Source organism: Salvelinus alpinus, chromosome 22 (assembly GCF_045679555.1).
Source record: "Salvelinus alpinus chromosome 22, SLU_Salpinus.1, whole genome shotgun sequence".
In the NCBI taxonomy this organism is placed as follows: Eukaryota; Metazoa; Chordata; class Actinopteri; order Salmoniformes; family Salmonidae; genus Salvelinus; species Salvelinus alpinus.
In genome coordinates, this window is record NC_092107.1 from 36,534,632 (window position 1) to 36,555,905 (window position 21,274).

General features: G+C 44.9%; 1 protein-coding gene across 2 annotated transcripts in view; it reads left to right on the forward strand.

Annotated features, from left to right (window-relative positions):
• Positions 1 to 21,274, forward strand: part of LOC139549470 (1-phosphatidylinositol 4,5-bisphosphate phosphodiesterase eta-1-like) — a 177,583-nt gene that overhangs the window by 142,585 nt on the left and 13,724 nt on the right. For both annotated transcript variants that reach the window (XM_071360020.1, XM_071360019.1), the window contains 8 exons: positions 6,448 to 6,555; positions 9,508 to 9,660; positions 11,117 to 11,179; positions 14,269 to 14,357; positions 19,427 to 19,524; positions 20,179 to 20,358; positions 20,670 to 20,777; positions 20,905 to 21,029. In XM_071360020.1, the coding sequence (XP_071216121.1) occupies positions 6,448 to 6,555; positions 9,508 to 9,660; positions 11,117 to 11,179; positions 14,269 to 14,357; positions 19,427 to 19,524; positions 20,179 to 20,358; positions 20,670 to 20,777; positions 20,905 to 21,029 (924 nt within the window). The remainder of the gene's footprint in view (positions 1 to 6,447; positions 6,556 to 9,507; positions 9,661 to 11,116; positions 11,180 to 14,268; positions 14,358 to 19,426; positions 19,525 to 20,178; positions 20,359 to 20,669; positions 20,778 to 20,904; positions 21,030 to 21,274) is intronic.

Genomic DNA, 21,274 nt, shown 5'->3' on the forward strand with positions numbered 1-21,274 from the left:
TTACAGACATGTTTGTGTGTGGTTACAGACATGTTTGTGTGTGGTTACAGACATGTTTGTGCGTGGTTACAGACATGTTTGTGTGTGGTTACAGACATGTTTGTGTGTGGTTACAGACATGTTTGTTTGTGGTTACAGACATGTTTGTGCGTGGTTACAGACATGTTTGTGCGTGGTTACAGACATGTTTGTGTGTGGTTACAGACATGTTTGTGTGTGGTTACAGACATGTTTGTGTGTGGTTACAGACATGTTTGTGTGTGGTTACAGACATGTTTGTGTGTGGTTACAGACATGTTTGTGTGTGGTTACAGACATGTTTGTGTGTGGTTACAGACATGTTTGTGTGTGGTTACAGACATGTTTGTGTGTGGTTACAGACATGTTTGTGTGTGGTTACAGATATGTTTGTGTGTGGTTACAGACATGTTTGTGTGTGGTTACAGACATGTTTGTGTGTGGTTACAGACATGTTTGTGTGTGGTAACAGACATGTTTGTGCGTGGTTACAGACATGTTTGTGTGTGGTTACAGACATGTTTGTGTGTGGTTACAGACATGTTTGTGCGTGGTTACAGATATGTTTGTGTGTGGTTACAGACATGTTTGTGTGTGGTTACAGACATGTTTGTGCGTGGTTACAGACATGTTTGTGTGTGGTTACAGACATGTTTGTGTGTGGTTACAGACATGTTTGTGCGTGGTTACAGACATGTTTGTGTGTGGTTACAGACATGTTTGTGTGTGGTTACAGATATGTTTGTGTGTGGTTACAGACATGTTTGTGTGTGGTTACAGACATGTTTGTGTGTGGTTACAGACATGTTTGTGTGTGGTTACAGACATGTTTGTGTGTGGTTACAGACATGTTTGTGTGTGGTTACAGACATGTTTGTGTGTGGTTACAGACATGTTTGTGTGTGGTTACAGACATGTTTGTGTGTGGTTACAGATATGTTTGTGTGTGGTTACAGACATGTTTGTGTGTGGTTACAGACATGTTTGTGTGTGGTTACAGATATGTTTGTGTGTGGTTACAGACATGTTTGTGTGTGGTTACAGACATGTTTGTGTGTGGTTACAGATATGTTTGTGTGTGGTAACAGACATGTTTGTGTGTGGTTACAGATATGTTTGTGTGTGGTAACAGATATGTTTGTGTGTGGTTACAGACATGTTTGTGTGTGGTTACAGACATGTTTGTGTGTGGTAACAGACATGTTTGTGTGTGGTTACAGACATGTTTGTGTGTGGTAACAGATATGTTTGTGTGTGGTTACAGACATGTTTGTGTGTGGTAACAGATATGTTTGTGTGTGGTTACAGACATGTTTGTGTGTGGTTACAGACATGTTTGTGTGTGGTTACAGACATGTTTGTGTGTGGTTACAGATATGTTTGTGTGTGGTAACAGACATGTTTGTGTGTGGTTACAGATATGTTTGTGTGTGGTTACAGATATGTTTGTGTGTGGTAACAGATATGTTTGTGTGTGGTAACAGACATGTTTGTGTGTGGTTACAGACATGTTTGTGTGTGGTTACAGACATGTTTGTGTGTGGTTACAGATATGTTTGTGTGTGGTTACAGATATGTTTGTGTGTGGTTACAGACATGTTTGTGTGTGGTTACAGACATGTTTGTGTGTGGTTACAGACATGTTTGTGTGTGGTTACAGACATGTTTGTGTGTGGATACAGACATGTTTGTGTGTGGTTACAGATATGTTTGTGTGTGGTTACAGACATGTTTGTGTGTGGTTACAGATATGTTTGTGTGTGGTTACAGACATGTTTGTGTGTGGTAACAGACATGTTTGTGTGTGGTAACAGATATGTTTGTGTGTGGTAACAGACATGTTTGTGTGTGGTTACAGACATGTTTGTGCGTGGTTACAGATATGTTTGTGTGTGGTAACAGATATGTTTGTGTGTGGTTACAGACATGTTTGTGTGTGGTTACAGACATGTTTGTGTGTGGTTACAGACATGTTTGTGTGTGGTTACAGACATGTTTGTGTGTGGTTACAGACATGTTTGTGTGTGGTTACAGACATGTTTGTGTGTGGTTACAGACATGTTTGTGTGTGGTAACAGATATGTTTGTGTGTGGTTACAGACATGTTTGTGTGTGGTTACAGACATGTTTGTGTGTGGTTACAGACATGTTTGTGTGTGGTTACAGACATGTTTGTGTGTGGTTACAGACATGTTTGTGTGTGGTTACAGATATGTTTGTGTGTGGTTACAGACATGTTTGTGTGTGGTTACAGACATGTTTGTGTGTGGTTACAGAGTTGTCTTCTTTGGTGCTGGGGCAAAGTAGGTTCAGACAGATTGACTCTCAGCAGGACCTCTCCCAAATGAGTACATAGTGCCATCATTTTGGAAAACCCAAGGGCACTGACACTGGTGCACTCCCCTCCCCTCCCAGAAGCACCTGTTAACTTGTCTCTGTTGTTCTTCTGAAAATTTCATAAATTAGATCTGACACACACAATTATTGGATTCCTCCCGTCAACTATGTGATAAAACCAGCTCTGTGTGTTTCCTGAAAGGAAATCTGACATTGTTTCACTACACAGGAGGGTTCATCTTGTCTGTCTGTATTCACCTTGTCTGTATATATTTACCTTGTCTGTAGATTTGTTTTGGGGAAAATGTTTAGTTTTATAGTAGATGATCTTGTCCAGAGCAATTAGGGTTAAGTGCCTTGCTCAAGGGCACATCAACAGATGTTTCACCTAGTCAGCTCAGGGATTCGAACCAGCGACCTTTCAGTTACTGGCCCAACGCTCTTAATCACTAGGCAACCTGCCGCCCTTCTTTGAGAGGGAGAAGAGGGCTGAGAGACGGAGAGGTTGAGAGGGAGAAGAGAACTGAGAGAGAGAGAGGGAGAGGTTGAGAGAGAGAAGAGAACTGAGAGAGAGGGAGAGGTTGAGAGGGAGAAGAGAACTGAGAGAGAGAGGGAGAAGAGGGCTGAGAGAGAGGGAAGAGAGCTGAGAGAGGGACAAGAGGGCTGAGAGAGGGAGAAGAGAGCTGAGAGAGGGAGAAGAGGGCTGAGAGAGAGGGAAAAGAGGGCTGAGAGGGAGAAGAGGGCTGAGAGAGGGACAAGAGGGCTGAGAGAGGGACAAGAGGGCTGAGCGAGAGGGAGAAGAGAGCTGAGAGAGGGAGAAGAGAGCTGAGAGAGGGAGAAGAGTGCTGAGCGAGAGGGAAAAGAGGGCTGAGAGAAGGAGAAGAGAGCTGAGAGAAGGAGAAGAGGGCTGAGAGAGGGAGAAGAGGGCTGAGAGAGAGGGAGAAGAGGACTGAGAGAGGGAGAAGAGGGCTGAGAGAGAGGGAGAAGAGGACTGAGAGAGGGAGAAGAGGGCTGAGAGAAGGAGAAGAGGGCTGAGAGAGGGAGAAGAGGGCTGAGAGAGGGAGAAGAGGGCTGAGAGAGAGGGAGAAGAGGACTGAGAGAGAGGGAGAAGAGGGCTGAGAGTGACAGAAGAGTGCTGAGAGAGAGGGAGAAGAGGGCTGAGAGAGAGGGAGAAGAGGGCTGAGAGAGAGGGAGAAGAGGGCTGAGAGAGAGGGAGAAGAGGGCTGAGAGAGAGGGAGAAGAGGGCTGAGAGAGGGATAGATGAGTAGAGGGTGAGTGTGGTAGTGATGTGAAGGAGGACATTAATGACCCTGGGAGGACTTATTGTTCTCTCTCTCTCTTTCTCTGTCTCTCTCTCTCTTTTTTTTTCTCCCTCTCTCGCAAGCACGCACACACACAAACAGACACACACAAACATGCGCACACACGCACAGCAAGAGAGAATGGTTACTCTTCAGCCTGAGAGTTGCTCTAGGGTTTAGAGAGAGAATCCTTTAGTCCTCCACACAGCTTCTCTAGCTCAACTTCCTCTTGGCCTGAGAAATGAACCACTCACAGTATTTTTATTTATTAGGAATCCCCATTAGCTGTTGCCAAGGCAGAAGCTACTCTTCCTGGGGTCCATTAAGGCACTAACATTACATATAAAACAAAAGATAAAACACCACTATATATCTACAATACAAAATGTTTAATACCACCATACAACAATATTACAATGTATGTGCATGCATGTGTCTGTACCTTTCTACTGCTTGCATCAGTTACCTGATTTAAAAAAAACTACAACCTTTATTTAACTAGGCAAGTCAGCTAAGAACAAATTCTTATTGACAATGACAGCCTACACTGGCCAAACCCGGACGATGCTGGGCCAATTGTGCGCCGCCCTATGGGACTCCCAAACACGGCTGGTTGTGATACAGCCTGGAATCGAACCATGGTGTCTGTAGTGATGCCTCAAGCACTGAGATGCAGTGCCTTAGACCACTGCGGCACTCGGGAGCTCCTGTAGAGTTCCATGAAGTCATGGCTCTATGTGGTACTGTGTGAGGTGTGTGCTAGTATTTTAAACAGACAGCTCAGTACATTCAGCTTGTCAACACCTCTTACAAAAACAAGTAGTGATGCATGTCAATCTCTCCTCCACGTTGAGTCATGACAGATTGACATGCATGTCATTAATGTTAGCTCTCCGTGTACTTTTAAGGGCCAGCCGCGCTGCCCTGTTCTGAGACAACTGCAATTTTCCTTAGTCCCTCTTTGTGGCACCTGGCCACACGACTGAACAGTAGTCAAGGTGCGACAAAACTAGGGCCTGTAGGACCTGCCTTGTTGATAGTGCTGTTAAGAAGGTAGAAACTAGGGCCTGTAGGACCTGCCTTGTTGATAGTGCTGTTAAGAAGGTAGAGCAGCGCTTTATCACGGACAGACTTCTCCAAATCTTAGCTACTGTTGTATCAATATGTTTTGACCATGACAGTTTACAATCCAGGGTTACTCCAAGCAGTTTAGTCACCTCAACTTGCACAATTTCCACATTATTCATTATGAGATGTAGTTGAAGTTTAGGGTTTAGGGAATGATTTGTCCCAAATACCATGCTTTTAGTTTTGGAAATATTTAGGACTAACTTATTCCTTGCTACCCATTCCAAAACTAACTGCAGCTCTTTGTTAAGTGTTGCAGTAATTTCACTCGCTGTAGTAGCTGACATGTAATGTGTTGAGTCATCCGCATACATAGACACACAGGCTTTACTCAAAAACATGTCTTTAATAAAGGTTGAAAAACGTAAGGGGCCTAAACAGCTGCCCTGGGGAATTACTGATTCTACCTGGATTATGTTGGAGAAGCTTCCATTAAAGAACACCCTCTGTGTTCTGTTAGACAGGTAACTCTTTATCCACATTACAGCAGGGGGAGTAAAGCCATAACACATCAGTTTTTCCAGCAGCAGACTGTGATCAATAATGTCAAAAGCTGCACATTAGTCTAACAAGACATCCCCCACAATCATTTTATCATCGATTTCTCTCAGCCAATCATCAGGCATTTGTGTAAGTGCTGTGCTTGTTGAATGTCCTTCCCTATAAGCGTGCTGAAAGTCTGTTGACAATTTGTTTACTGAAAAATAGCATTGTATCTGGTCAAACACAATTTTTTCAAAAAGGTTACTAAGGGTTGGTAACAGGTTGATTGGTCGGCTATTTGAGCCAGTGAAGGGGGCTTTAATATTCTTAAGTAGCGGAATGACTTTAGCTTCCCTCCAAGCCTGGGGGCACACACTTTCTAGTAGGCTCAAATTGAAGATATGGCAAATAGGAGTGGCAATATCATCCGCTATTATCCTCATTAATTTTCCATCCAGACTGTCAGACCCCGGTGGTTTGTCATTGTTAATAGACAACAATAATGTTTTCACTTCTTCCACACTGACTTCACGTAATTCAAAAGTACAATTCTTGTCTTTCATAATTTGGTCAGATATACTTGGATGTGTAGTGTCAGTATTTGTTGATGTCATACTTAAGTTTGCTTATCTTGCCAATGAAAAAGTAATTCAAGTTGTTGTCAATATCAGTGGGTTTTGTGATGAATGAGCCATCTGATTCAATGAATGATGGAGCTGAGTTAACTTTTTCCCCAAATGTTCATTTAAGGTGCTCCAAAGCTTTTTACTATCATTCTTTAAGTCATTTATTTTTGTTTCATAGTATAGTTTATTTTTCTTCAGGACTCTGAGGGGAGATGATATAGCTTACCTGTGTGTGTTTGGGAAAGACTCCTGACTTCCTGTCTCAGTGGGAAGTAATGCAACTGGTTTAGCTGGAGGCGTCATCGTGTACATGTAACAGATGTGTTCCTGTTATTGTGTTACATCCTCCATATGGTTCATACGATAAAGATGAGCCTAACACGCACCTTTCTCTCTCTCTCGTTCTCTCGTTCCCTCTCTCTCTCTCTCGTTCTCTCTCTCTCTCTCTCTCTCTCTCTCTCTCTCTCTCTCTCTCTCTCTCTCTCTCTCTCTCTCTCTCTCTCTCTCTCTCTCTCTCTCTCTCTCTCTCTCTCTCTCTCTCTCTCTCTCTCCAGGGGAAGCGTCTCCCTCTGTACCTGTCTGTAGATGTTGAGGAGGGGGAGGTGTCCGATGATGACAGTGCTGATGAGATTGAGGACGACTTTAAACTGAAGAACAGCAATGTAAGTTACAACAGTTCAACGTCATGTTCTGACATGCAACTGTATCCATTTCACACATACATTTCAGTAATGGCTGGTGTTAAAGCCTGTCCATTAACCAGTGTGTTCTCACTGCGTCAGAGACAGGCCATGTAATGGACTTCTAATTTAATTTATTTTATTGAACCTTTATTTAACTAGGCAGTATTGACAGCATTGAGCTGAAATTAGGGCTGGCAATGGTCAGTGACCTCACGATACGATATTATGATGATACTTAGGTGCCGATATGATATGTAATATACTGCGATTGTACTGCGATTTGTTGTTCCAAACATATTGCTCACTATATGTCTGCTGCAGAGAGACGAGTGAGTTTGAGTTGAGAAAATGAGTTTTGATCTGTCAAGGAAAATAAAAGTAATGAAAACATGTTGGCTCATTATTTAAAAAGAAGATGGAGAACAAGCTCTATGATGAAAAGTGTTGGTGCAGGTACAGTCGACTAGCGCTAGCTAACATTATATATATATAGCATCCAGCATCCCGGAGTCGCCTCTTCACTGTTGACGTTGAGACTGGTGTTTTGTGGGTACTATTTAATGACACTGCCAGTTGAGGACTTGTGAGGCGTCTGTTTCTCAAACTAGACCATCTATGTTACTTGTCCTCTTGCTCAGTTGTGCACCGGGGCCTCCCACTCCTCTTTCTATTCTGGTTAGAGCCAGTTTGCGCTGTCCTTTGTCACCAAAGCCCCATATACTACCTGTACGGTCTGGTTGGCTGGCACTCGCTTCATACTCGTTGCCAAACCCACTGACTCCAGGTCATCTACAAGACCCTGCTAGGTAAAGCCCCCCCTTATCTCAGCTCGCTGGTCACCATAGCAGCACCCACTTGTAGCACGCGCTCCAGCAGGTACAGTGGGGCAAAAAAGTATTTAGTCAGCCACCAATTGTGCAAGTTCTCCCACTTAAAAAGATGAGAGAGGCCTGTAATTTTCATCATAGGTACACTTCAACTATGACAGACAAAATGAGAAGAAAAAAAATCCAGAAAATCACATTGTAGGATTTTTAATGAATTTATTTGCAAATTATGGTGGAAAATAGTAGAAGCAGTAGAAGCATCAAGCAAGGTTCTAAAGACTGTTGACATCTAGTGGAAGCCTTAGGAAGTGCAATATGACCCCATTTCCACTGTATCTTGGATAGGCAAAGAGTTGAAAACCTACAAACCTCAGATTTCCCACTTCCTGGTTGGATTTTTTCTCAGGTTTTTGCCTGCCATATGAGTTCTGTTATACTCATAGACATCATTCAAACAGTTTTATAAACTTCAGAGTGTTTTCTATCACAATTCACTAATTATATGCATATTCTAGCTTTTAGGACTGAGTAGCTGGCAGTTTACTCTGGGCACCTTTTTATCCAAGCTACTCAATACTGCCCTGTCCCAAAGAAGTTAACGAGCTTGTCGCAGACACGGCGTGTGTGTGTGTTTAACAATTCCAATTAATTATTAGCTTCATTATACAATACACCTCAACAAACGTGACTGGAAAAGCAAGAGGAATGGGAGATATGATTTCCCCCAAATTCATTCCTGATTAAGTTCTTACATTTGAATCGTATCATAAAATGGACTGATAAATATGTTATAAATATGTGATATGTGACTAGTTTCCCTCAATCCCAGGGAAGAGAGGGTGATATGTACAGTACCAGTCAAACGCTTGGACACACCTACTCATTCAAGGGTTTTTCTTTATTTTTTACATTTTTCTACATTGTAGAATAATAGTGAAGAGATCAAAACTATGAACTAACACATATGCTGTATGTCTGTCTGTCTGTCTGTCTGTCTGTCTGTCTGTCTGTCTGTCTGTCTGTCTGTCTGTCTGTCTGTCTGTCTGTCTGTCTGTCTGTCTGTCTGTCTGTCTGTCTGTCTGTCTGTCTGTCTGTCTGTCTGGTCTGTCTGTCTGTCTGTCTGTCTCTACTGGCAGCACTACCAGGACTAGACTGGTCACAATCTGTCTGTCTGTCTGTCTGTCTGTCTGTCTGTCTGTCTGTCTGTCTGTCTGTCTGTCTGTCTGTCTGTCTGTCTGTCTGTCTGTCTGTCTGTCTGTCTGTCTGTCTCTACTGGCAGCACTACCAGGACTAGACTGGTCACAATCTATCTGTCTGTCTGTCTGTCTGTCTGTCTGTCTGTCTGTCTGTCTGTCTGTCTGTCTGTCTGTCTGTCTGTCTGTCTGTCTGTCTCTACTGGCAGCACTACCAGGACTAGACTGGTCACAATCTGTATGTCTGTCTGTCTGCCTGCCTGTCTGTCTGTCTGTCTGTCTCTACTGGCAGCACTACCAGGACTAGACTGGTCACAATCTGTCTGTCTGTCTGTCTGTCTGTCTGTCTGTCTGTCTGTCTGTCTGTCTGTACTGACAGCACTACCAGGACTAGACTGGTCACAATCTGTATGCCTGTCTGCCTGCCTGTCTGTCTGTCTGTCTGTCTCTACTGGCAGCACTACCAGGACTAGACTGGTCACAATCTGTCTGTCTGTCTGTCTGTCTGTCTGTCTGTCTGTCTGTACGTACGTACTGGTAGCACTGCCAGGACTACACTAATGACCTGGTCTATTCAATCAGGGACATATGGGTTTAGAACCAATACAACATCATCAACTCATCTCTCTGTCTCTCTCTGTTGTTTTCTCTCTCTCTCTCTCTCCCCGTCGCTCTCTGTCTCTCTCTCTCTCTCTGTCTCTCTCTCTCTCTCTCTTTGTGTCTCTCTCTCTCCCTGTCTCTCTCTGTCACTCTTTCTCCGTCACTCTCTCTCTTTCTGTCTCTCTCTCTCTCTCTCTCCCTGTCTCGCTCTGTCACTCTCTCTCTTTCTCTCTCTCTCTCTGTTGTTCTCTCTCTCTCTTTCTCTCTCCCTCCCCCCGTCTCTCTCCTTCCCTCTCTCTTCCCTCCTTCAGAGTAATGGTAACCACCAAGTAGAAAGCTACATCAGGAAGAAGCTGGACTGTCTTTTGAAGGAGTCTCAGATTGGAGACAAGGAGGACACAGACAGCTTCAGCATCAGAGCCTTGCTCAGAGCCACACACGTAGGCCTGCAGAAGAACCTAACGGTACACACACACGCACACACACACACACACACACAGACACACACACACAGCTGATCCCAAAGGGAACTTCTCACCCGCGCTGGTAGGTCTTTCATTGAATGCAGAGAAATAATACATTGTTAGTGAGAGAAAAATGTCTGCAGTGTCTCTTTTTTATTAATATTTAATTTCCTCTGCTGATTGTATTTTCAGATGAACAGGTCTCTAAACATCCATTTTAATGCAGTGTGTCCAACAGTATGAGCAGGGAGTTCCTATACTCCTCTCTCCCTCTCTCCCCCCCCTCTCTCTCTCTCCCTCTCCCTCTCCCTCTCTCTCTCTCCCTCCCCCTCTCTCTCCCCCCTCTCTCTCCCTCTCCCTCTCCCTCTCTCTCCCTCCCTCTCCCTCCGTCTCCCCCTCTCTCCCCCCTCTCTCCCCCTGTCTCCCTCTCTCTCCCTCTCCCTCTCTCCCTCCCTCTCCCTCCGTCTCCCCCTCTCTCCCCCTGTCTCCCTCTCTCTCCCCCTCCCTCTCCCTCTCCCTCTCCCTCCCTCTCCCTCCGTCTCCCCCTCCGTCTCCCCCTGTCTCCCCCTCTCTCCCCCTCCCTCTCTCCCTCCCCCACACACGTACCAGTTTATGGCTTGGTGTCTGTTGAGAGTCCTCTAGCTACAGGCTGCTAATGAGGCTGTGATTAATCAAAGAGACACACACAAATTAAATCAAAATCAAGTGTTATTGGTCACGTACACATATTTATCAGATGTTATTGGTCGCTTACACATATTTATCAGATGTTATTGGTCGCTTACACATATTTATCAGATGTTATTGCGGGTGTAGCGAAATATTTATGTTCCAGCAGTAGTATCTAACAATACAAAACAATACATGCAACAACAAAAAAAGGAATTAAGAAATATAGAAATATTAGAACAAGCAATGTCAGAGTCCAGAATATAAATATGTATAGGGTGGTGTGTATAGACATAGACAGTATATGAATAGAACAGGTGTGTATAGACATAGATAGTATATGAATAGACATGGTGTGTATAGACATAGATAGTATATGAATAGAACAGGTGTGTATAGACATAGATAGTATATGAATAGAAAAGGTGTGTATAGACATAGATAGTATATGAATAGAACAGGTGTGTATAGACATAGATAGTATATGAATAGAACAGGTGTGTATAGACATAGATAGTATATGAATAGAACAGGTGTGTATAGACATAGATAGTATATGAATAGAACAGGTGTGTATAGACATAGATAGTATATGAATAGAACAGGTGTGTATAGACATAGATAGTATATGAATAGAACAGGTGTGTATAGACATAGATAGTATATGAATAGAACAGGTGTGTATAGACATAGATAGTATATGAATAGAAAAGCAGTAACAAAACACAAGCGCTGTCTCTCAGCTTCTCATGTGGTGTATTTCGTTTGTACCTGTTTGCCCCTCTAGAATCACAAAGAGGGACTTAAAAAATCCCAAAGTCGATCCTTCATCAGCAACCTAAAGCAAAAGGTGAGATCATCTCTGGACTTTCATTATCACGTTTTGCCCGTTACAGACATCAAGAGGTCCTGCCAGATGGTCATGTGGGGCGACAGGTAGCCTAGTGGTTAGAGCTTTGGACTAGTAACCGGAATGAACTGACTTGCCTAGTTAAATAAAGGTTAAAAAAATAAAAAAAATAAATGTCTCTATTGCTTGTCAAATATCTTTGTCCACAATATCCAGATCCTGACTTAGTAATGTTTGTACTGGCTCAGGTCTGCCATTGTAAAAGTCCTTTCTATAAATAAATGAATGAATTAATTAATGAAATTATTATTATAATAATTATTACATTTTTTTGTGTGTTAATTCGCCAATTGGCAACCCATACCTTATGGGATTAATTGACACATTAACAAATATTATAATAATTCACTATGGTAATTAAATGATCATTCTTCTTCTGGCATTCTCTGCATTGCGCATCACATAATGAGTAGAACAAATACAATACATCAATACATACTAGTCAATAAGGTTATCTAGACAATAATTACATCCCTAGAGCAGTACAATAATACACACACATACATACATACATACATACATACATACATACATACATACATACATACATACATACATACATACATACATACATACATACATACATACATACATACATACATACATACATACATACATACCATATACAGACAAATAAATACAGAAAAAAAAGAAACAGAATTCACTTGAACCCAGTCTGACACAAAGAGAAGATTCATCTTCTATTTAAAACTAAACCATCGACGTTCTAGTGGTACCATTTATATGTTCCAGGATAATGATCTGTTGACACAGGGTCCAGTTTGTGAGGCTGAAGAAAGTCCTGCTAACTGATTGATTTGAATCTGTCCGTCAGTCTGTCCGTCCGTCAGTCTATCAGTCCGTCCGTCTGTCTGTCAGTCAGTCTGTCCGTCAGTCTGTCCGTCAGTCTGTTTATTCTCCTTGAAGAGCCCTTCTCATGTCTCATCTCCCTCTCTCTCTCTTACATTGATCCAGCCTCAGATAGTTTCATGTTGATTTACTCATTTAGAGACAATCGGAAAGGTTTAATCGCATGTTCAGTTGGTGTGTGTGTGTGTGTGTGTGTGTGTGTGTGTGTGTGTGTGTGTGTGTGTGTGTGTGTGTGTGTGTGTGTGTGTGTGTGTGTGTGTGTGTGTGTGTGTGTGTGTGTGTGTGTGTGTATGCATATGCGTATGCGTATAATATTTCCCTCATTGATTTTATGTTGTAGATGTAATCAATCACAGGTTGTGTTTAGATTCCAAACTGCGCGTGTGTGTGTTTGTATTTGTGTGTGTGTGGGTGCGTATGTGTGTGTGGGTGCATATGTGTGTGTGGGTGCATATGTGCGTGCATGTGCACCCGCGTGTGCGTGTGTGTGTGTGTGTGTGTGTGTGTGTGTGTGTGTGTGTGTGTGTGTGTGTGTGTGTGTGTGTGTGTGTGTGTGTGTGTGTGTGTGTGTGCGTGCGTGTGTGCGTGCGTGCGTGTGTGCGTGCGTGCGTGCGTGCGTGCGTGTGTGTGTGTGTGTGTGCGTGAGTGCGCGCGCGTGTGTGTGAGTGTTTGTATGTGCGTTCACTGTCTGTTCTACCCACTGAGCAGCCTAAAGACTGTAATTACTGACACCCTTATTCTAGATATGTTATGCTACCTCTGCCTCTGACAAACACTCTAACACACACACACACACACACACACACACACACACACACACACACACACACACACACACACACACACACACACACACACACACACACACACACACACACACACACACACACACACACCACTAGTGGCTTATGTTTTGAGTCGGCGGAATTGCATGCTAAATGTATGACTGCTGTTTGTGACTGTTGTTTATGACTGCTGTTTATGACTGCTGTTTATGACTGCTGTTTATGACTGCTGTTTATGACTGCTGTTTATGACTGCTGTTTATGACTGCTGTATATGACTGCTGTTTATGACTGCTGTTTATGACTGCTGTTTATGACTGCTGTTTATGACTGCTGTTTATGACTGCTGTTTATGACTGCTGTTTATGACTGCTGTTTATGACTGCTGTTTATATGACTGCTGTTTATGACTGCTGTTTATGACTGCTGTTTATGACTGCTGTTTATATGACTGCTGTTTATGACTGCTGTTTATGACTGCTGTTTATGACTGCTGTTTGTGACTGCTGTTTATGACTGCTGTATATGACTGCTGTTTATGACTGCTGTTTATGACTGCTGTTTATGACTGCTGTTTATGACTGCTGTTTATGACTGCTGTTTATGACTGCTGTTTATGACTGCTGTTTGTGACTGCTGTTTATGACTGCTGTATATGACTGCTGTTTATGACTGCTGTTTATGACTGCTGTTTATGACTGCTGTTTATGACTGCTGTTTATGACTGCTGTTTATGACTGCTGTTTATGACTGCTGTTTATATGACTGCTGTTTATGACTGCTGTTTATGACTGCTGTTTATGACTGCTGTTTATGACTGCTGTTTATATGACTGCTGTTTATGACTGCTGTTTATGACTGCTGTTTATGACTGCTGTTTATGACTGCTGTTTATATGACTGCTGTTTATGACTGCTGTTTATGACTGCTGTTTATGACTGCTGTTTATATGACTGCTGTTTATGACTGCTGTTTATGACTGCTGTTTATGACTGCTGTTTATGACTGCTGTTTATGACTGCTAAATGTATGACTGTTAAATATATGACTGCTAAATGTATGACTGCTAAATATATGACTGCTAAATGTATGACTGTTAAATATATGACTGCTAAATGTATGACTGCTAAATATATGACTGCTAAATGTATGACTGCTAAATATATGACTGGTAAATATATAACTGTTAAATTTATGACTAGTAAATATATGACTGCTAAATGTATGACTGCTAAATGTATGACTGGTAAATATATGACTGTTAAATTTATGATTGTATTAACCACGTATTCAAGAGAATGATGTTGAAACTGGGTGATGCTACTGGGAATGATCTGTATGTGTGTGTGTGTGTTTGTTTCTCTCCCCCTGCAGAGGCACTCCAAGTCCAGGCTGAAGTCCCAGGATGGAGAGGAGGAAGGACAGGAGACATCTGGGAGGGAGGCCGGAGGACATATCACCAGGTCAGCTCTCATTGGCTCTCGTCATACTGAACCCATGCTAATGCTAAGGGCTACATTTACCTAGAGACGTGCATTGATAACTCAAACTTTCACACATAAATAATGCCTTTTGTCATAGGTAGCTTTGTGTGAAATGACATGCATTGACTTTAGGATTAGTGAGTTAGGCTGAGAGGTGTCTTCTGTTCTGCCAGCTCAAACCCTGCTATACCTGACAGGAAAGAGAACTGCTGCCTGGAGCAACATCCACTCATGTGTTTGAAGGGCCCAAAACCCTTCTTAAGTGCCCTAAATCTTCTTTGAAGTGTCCATTCAATGACCCTAACCAGGCTTTGAAGTGCCCTCAGGTTTGGTGACCAATTGAAAGGTTCTTCCACAGAGAAACACGCTGTACAGAAATTAACATATTGTTCCGTCGGTGTGTCTCGTCTTCTTTGAATAGGTCATGTGTGTGTGTGTGTGTGTGTGTGTGTGTGTGTGTGTGTGTGTGTGTGTGTGTGTGTGTGTGTGTGTGTGTGTGTGTGTGTGTGTGTGTGTGTGTGTGTGTGTGTGTGTGTGTGTGACTGTGTGTGTGTGTGACTGTGTGTGTGCGTGTATTGTGGGCTTGCCTCCATATCCCTTTGCTGTCACTTTGATGTGTCTATGAAAGCTCATTGTGTGCCTGTGTGCTCCCACTCTACATGTGTTCTGGTCTCTAGTAGATATATCCCTTTGATGCTCTTCACTGTGGTGTATAAGCCGTCACTTTGATGAACACTCCTCTTTACTGTGGTGTGTAAGCCGTCACGTTGATGAACACTCCCCTTCACTGTGGTGTGTAAGCCGTCACTTTGATGAACACTCCTCTTCACTGTGGTGTGTAAGCCGTCACTTTGATGAACACTCCCCTTCACTGTGGTGTGTAAGCCGTCACTTTGATGAACACTCCTCTTCACTGTGGTGTGTAAGCCGTCACGTTGATGAACACTCCTCTTCACTGTGGTGTGTAAGCCGTCACTTTGATGAACACTCCTCTTCACTGTGGTGTGTAAGCCGTCACGTTGATGAACGCTCCTCTTCACTGTGGTGTGTAAGCCGTCACGTTGATGAACACTCCTTTTCACTGTGGTGTGTAAGCCGTCACGTTGATGAACACTCCTTTTCACTGTGGTGTGTAAGCCGTCACGTTGATGAACACTCCTCTTCACTGTGGTGTGTAAGCCGTCACTTTGATGAACCCTCCCCTTCACTGTGGTGTGTAAGCCGTCACGTTGATGAACACTCCTCTTCACTGTGGTGTATAATCCGTCACTTTGATGAACGCTCCTCTTCACTGTGGTGTGTAAGCTGTCACGTTGATGAACACTCCTCTTCCCTGTGGTGTGTACGCCGTCACGTTGATGAACACTCCTCTTCACTGTGGTGTGTAAGCCGTCACGTTGATGAACACTCCTCTTCCCTGTGGTGTGTACGCGGTCACGTTGATGAACACTCCTCTTCACTGTGGTGTGTACGCTGTCACGTTGATGAACACTCCTCTTCACTGTGGTGTGTAAGCCGTCACGTTGATGAACACTCCTCTTCACTGTGGTGTGTAAGCCGTCACGTTGATGAACACTCCTCATCACTGTGGTGTGTAAGCCGTCACGTTGATGAACACTCCTCTTCCCTGTGGTGTGTAAGCCGTCACGTTGATGAACACTCCTCTTCACTGTGGTGTGTACGCCGTCACGTTGATGAACACTCCTCTTCACTGTGGTGTGTACGCCGTCACGTTGATGAACACTCCTCTTCACTGTGGTGTGTAAACCGTCACTTTGATGAACACTCCTCTTCCCTGTGGTGTGTAAGCCGTCACGTTGATGAACACTCCTCTTCACTGTGGTGTGTACGCCGTCACGTTGATGAACACTCCTCTTCACTGTGGTGTGTGCGCCGTCACGTTGATGAACCCTCCTCTTCACTGTGGTGTGTACGCCTTCACGTTGATGAACACTCCTCTTCACTGTGGTGTGTAAGCCGTCACGTTGATGAACCCTCCTCTTCACTGTGGTTTATAAACCGTCACGTTGATGAACACTCCTCTTCACTGTGGTGTGTACGCCTTCACGTTGATGAACACTCCTCTTCACTGTGGTGTGTACGCCGTCACGTTGATGAACACTCCTCTTCACTGTGGTTTATAAGCCATCACGTTGATGAACACTCCTCTTCACTGTGGTGTGTAAGCCGTCACGTTGATGAACACTCCCCTTCACTGTGGTGTGTAAGCCGTCACTTTGATGAACACTCCTCTTCACTGTGGTGTGTAAGCCGTCACTTTGATGAACACTCCCCTTCACTGTGGTGTGTAAGCCGTCACTTTGATGAACACTCCTCTTCACTGTGGTGTGTAAGCCGTCACGTTGATGAACACTCCTCTTCACTGTGGTGTGTAAGCCGTCACTTTGATGAACACTCCTCTTCACTGTGGTGTGTAAGCCGTCACGTTGATGAACGCTCCTCTTCACTGTGGTGTGTAAGCCGTCACTTTGATGAACACTCCTCTTCACTGTGGTGTGTAAGCCGTCACGTTGATGAACACTCCTTTTCACTGTGGTGTGTAAGCCGTCACGTTGATGAACACTCCTCTTCACTGTGGTGTGTAAGCCGTCACTTTGATGAACCCTCCCCTTCACTGTGGTGTGTAAGCCGTCACGTTGATGAACACTCCTCTTCACTGTGGTGTATAATCCGTCACTTTGATGAACGCTCCTCTTCACTGTGGTGTGTAAGCTGTCACGTTGATGAACACTCCTCTTCCCTGTGGTGTGTACGCCGTCACTTTGATGAACACTCCTCTTCACTGTGGTGTGTAAGCCGTCACGTTGATGAACACTCCTCTTCCCTGTGGTGTGTACGCGGTCACGTTGATGAACACTCCTCTTCACTGTGGTGTGTAAGCCGTCACGTTGATGAACACTCCTCTTCACTGTGGTGTGTAAGCCGTCACGTTGATGAACACTCCTCATCACTGTGGTGTGTAAGCCGTCACGTTGATGAACACTCCTCTTCCCTGTGGTGTGTAAGCCGTCACGTTGATGAACACTCCTCTTCACTGTGGTGTGTACGCCGTCACGTTGATGAACACTCCTCTTCACTGTGGTGTGTACGCGGTCACGTTGATGAACACTCCTCTTCACTGTGGTGTGTAAGCCGTCACGTTGATGAACACTCCTCTTCACTGTGGTGTGTAAGCCGTCACGTTGATGAACACTCCTCATCACTGTGGTGTGTAAGCCGTCACGTTGATGAACACTCCTCTTCCCTGTGGTGTGTAAGCCGTCACGTTGATGAACACTCCTCTTCACTGTGGTGTGTACGCCGTCACGTTGATGAACACTCCTCTTCACTGTGGTGTGTAAGCCGTCACTTTGATGAACACTCCTCTTCACTGTGGTGTGTAAGCCGTCACATTGATGAACACTCCCCTTCACTGTGGTGTGTAAGCCGTCACTTTGATGAACACTCCTCTTCACTGTGGTGTGTAAGCCGTCACGTTGATGAACACTCCTCTTCACTGTGGTGTGTAAGCCGTCACTTTGATGAACACTCCTCTTCACTGTGGTGTGTAAGCCGTCACGTTGATGAACGCTCCTCTTCACTGTGGTGTGTAAGCCGTCACTTTGATGAACACTCCTCTTCACTGTGGTGTGTAAGCCGTCACGTTGATGAACACTCCTTTTCACTGTGGTGTGTAAGCCGTCACGTTGATGAACACTCCTCTTCACTGTGGTGTGTAAGCCGTCACTTTGATGAACCCTCCCCTTCACTGTGGTGTGTAAGCCGTCACGTTGATGAACACTCCTCTTCACTGTGGTGTATAATCCGTCACTTTGATGAACGCTCCTCTTCACTGTGGTGTGTAAGCTGTCACGTTGATGAACACTCCTCTTCCCTGTGGTGTGTACGCCGTCACGTTGATGAACACTCCTCTTCACTGTGGTGTGTAAGCCGTCACGTTGATGAACACTCCTCTTCCCTGTGGTGTGTACGCGGTCACGTTGATGAACACTCCTCTTCACTGTGGTGTGTACGCCGTCACGTTGATGAACACTCCTCTTCACTGTGGTGTGTAAGCCGTCACGTTGATGAACACTCCTCTTCACTGTGGTGTGTAAGCCGTCACGTTGATGAACACTCCTCATCACTGTGGTGTGTAAGCCGTCACGTTGATGAACACTCCTCTTCCCTGTGGTGTGTAAGCCGTCACGTTGATGAACACTCCTCTTCACTGTGGTGTGTACGCCGTCACGTTGATGAACACTCCTCTTCACTGTGGTGTGTACGCCGTCACGTTGATGAACACTCCTCTTCACTGTGGTGTGTAAACCGTCACTTTGATGAACACTCCTCTTCCCTGTGGTGTGTAAGCCGTCACGTTGATGAACACTCCTCTTCACTGTGGTGTGTACGCCGTCACGTTGATGAACACTCCTCTTCACTGTGGTGTGTGCGCCGTCACGTTGATGAACCCTCCTCTTCACTGTGGTGTGTACGCCGTCACGTTGATGAACACTCCTCTTCACTGTGGTGTGTAAGCCGTCACGTTGATGAACCCTCCTCTTCACTGTGGTTTATAAACCGTCACGTTGATGAACACTCCTCTTCAAAGTGGTGTGTACGCCTTCACGTTGATGAACACTCCTCTTCACTGTGGTGTGTACGCCGTCACGTTGATGAACACTCCTCTTCACTGTGGTTTATAAGCCATCACGTTGATGAACACTCCTCTTCACTGTGGTGTGTAAGCCGTCACTTTTATGAACACTCCTCTTCACTGTGGTTTATAAGCCCTCACTTTGATGAACACTCCCCTTCACTGTGGTGTGTAAGTCGTCACTTTGATGAACACTCCTCTTCACTGTGGTGTGTAAGCCGTCACGTTGATGAACACTCCTCTTCACTGTGGTGTATACGTCGTCACTTTGATGAACACTCCTCTTCGCACAGCTTTACATGCTGTCCTACTTTCTCATTCTACCCTGCCTCTCTCCCCATTCTGTCTCCTTCCTCTCTCATACTCTTTCTGTCTTTCCTTCTTGCTGTAGGGGAGAAGGAAAGAGGAAGACGATTAAGCTGAGTAGAGATCTGTCAGACCTGGTGGTGTTCACTAACTCTGTCGCCTCTCCGGAGGGACTGGACGACTGTAAGTAAACACACACTCCTACAAAACATTCTCTCTCTCTCTCTCTCTCTCTCTCTCTCTCTCTCTCTCTCTCTCTCTCTCTCTCTCTCTCTCTCTCTCTCTCTCTCTCTCTCTCTCTCTCTCTCTCTCTCTGTCTCTCTCTCTCTGTCTCTCTCTCTCTGCTCTCTCTCTCTCTCTCTCTCTCTCTCTCTCTCTCTCTCTCTCTCTCTCTCTCTCTCCTCTCTCTCCCCCTTCCTCTCTCTGCCCCCCCTCCTCTCTCTCTTTCTCTGTCTCTCTGTCTCTCTCTCTGTCTCTCTCTCCCTCTCTCTCTCTCCCCCTTCCTCTCTCTGCCCCCCCTCCCTCTCTCTCTCTCTGTCTCTCTGTCTCTCTCTCTGTCTCTCTCTCCCTCTCTCTCTCTCCCCCTTCCTCTCTCTGCCCCCCTCCCCTCTCTCTCTCTCTGCCCCAAGCCCTTAGCCAATCCAGAAACAACTCCTATCCCCACCCACTCTCTTCTCCCACCTCCGCTTCTCTCTCTCTCAATTCTCCCCCTCTCTCCCTTCCACTCTCCCTTTCTCTTTCATCTGTCCATCTCATTCTGCACTCACTGCTCAGCCATTTCCTTTTTTTATTTTTTTTATTTCCTCTCTCATCCCTCTCTCTCCTCTCGTCTGTCAGGTACTCCGGGGAATGTTCTGTCATTCAGTGAGACTCGTGCCCAGCAGCTAGTGAACCACAGGGCTGAGCGCTTCCTGTGTTTCAACCAGCGACAGCTGTCTAGAATCTACCCGTCAGCCTACCGTATAGACTCGTCCAACTTCAACCCTCAGCTCTACTGGAACGTGGGCTGTCAGCTGGGTCAGAAACAACACGTCTGAACGCTGTTATTGTCACGTTTTGTTGATGCTTCTTACATAAAAAATAAATAATAAAATACAATAAATATAATGTTAGACAATACGTATCTCTGCCTGTCCGTCTACCTCCTTTCCCCACAGTCCTCCTGACCAAGTTTCTCTCTCTCTCTGTGCCTGTGTCAAGAGCCCTCTGTTGGGCCCTATGCTCCACTACGTCTCCCTGTCCCCATGGACACACACACAGCACCCCTGTGTGTATTTGGTCAGAGGATGAACAGGCAGCTAAATGTGTCCTAAATGTGTTTTCCTCAGTGGCTCTGAACTACCAGACGGAGGGAAGGATGATGCAGCTGAACAGAGCCAAGTTCATGGTGAACGGTGACTGTGGTTACATCCTCAAACCTCCACCCATGTGTAAAGGTACACACACACACACACACACACACACACACACACACACACACACACACACACACACACACACACACACACACAGAGAGAGCGAGATAAGGAGTGTATGTTCTGATTGGTTGGTTTACGGCTCCAGGCTCGTTCAACCCGTTCAGTGACGACCCCCTCCCTGCCTATCCCAACAAACAGCTGGTGCTGAAGATCATCAGTGGACAGCAGCTTCCCAAACCACCAGACTCTATGCTGGGGGACCGAGGAGAGGTATATATACACACACACACCCAAACCACCAGACTATGCTGGGGGACCGAGGAGAGGTATATATACACACACACACCCAAACCACCAGACTCTATGCTGGGGGACCGAGGAGAGGTATATATACACACACCCAAACCACCAGACTCTATGCTGGGGGACCGAGGAGAGGTATATATACACACACACACCCAAACCACCAGACTCTATGCTGGGGGACCGAGGAGAGGTATATACACACACACCCA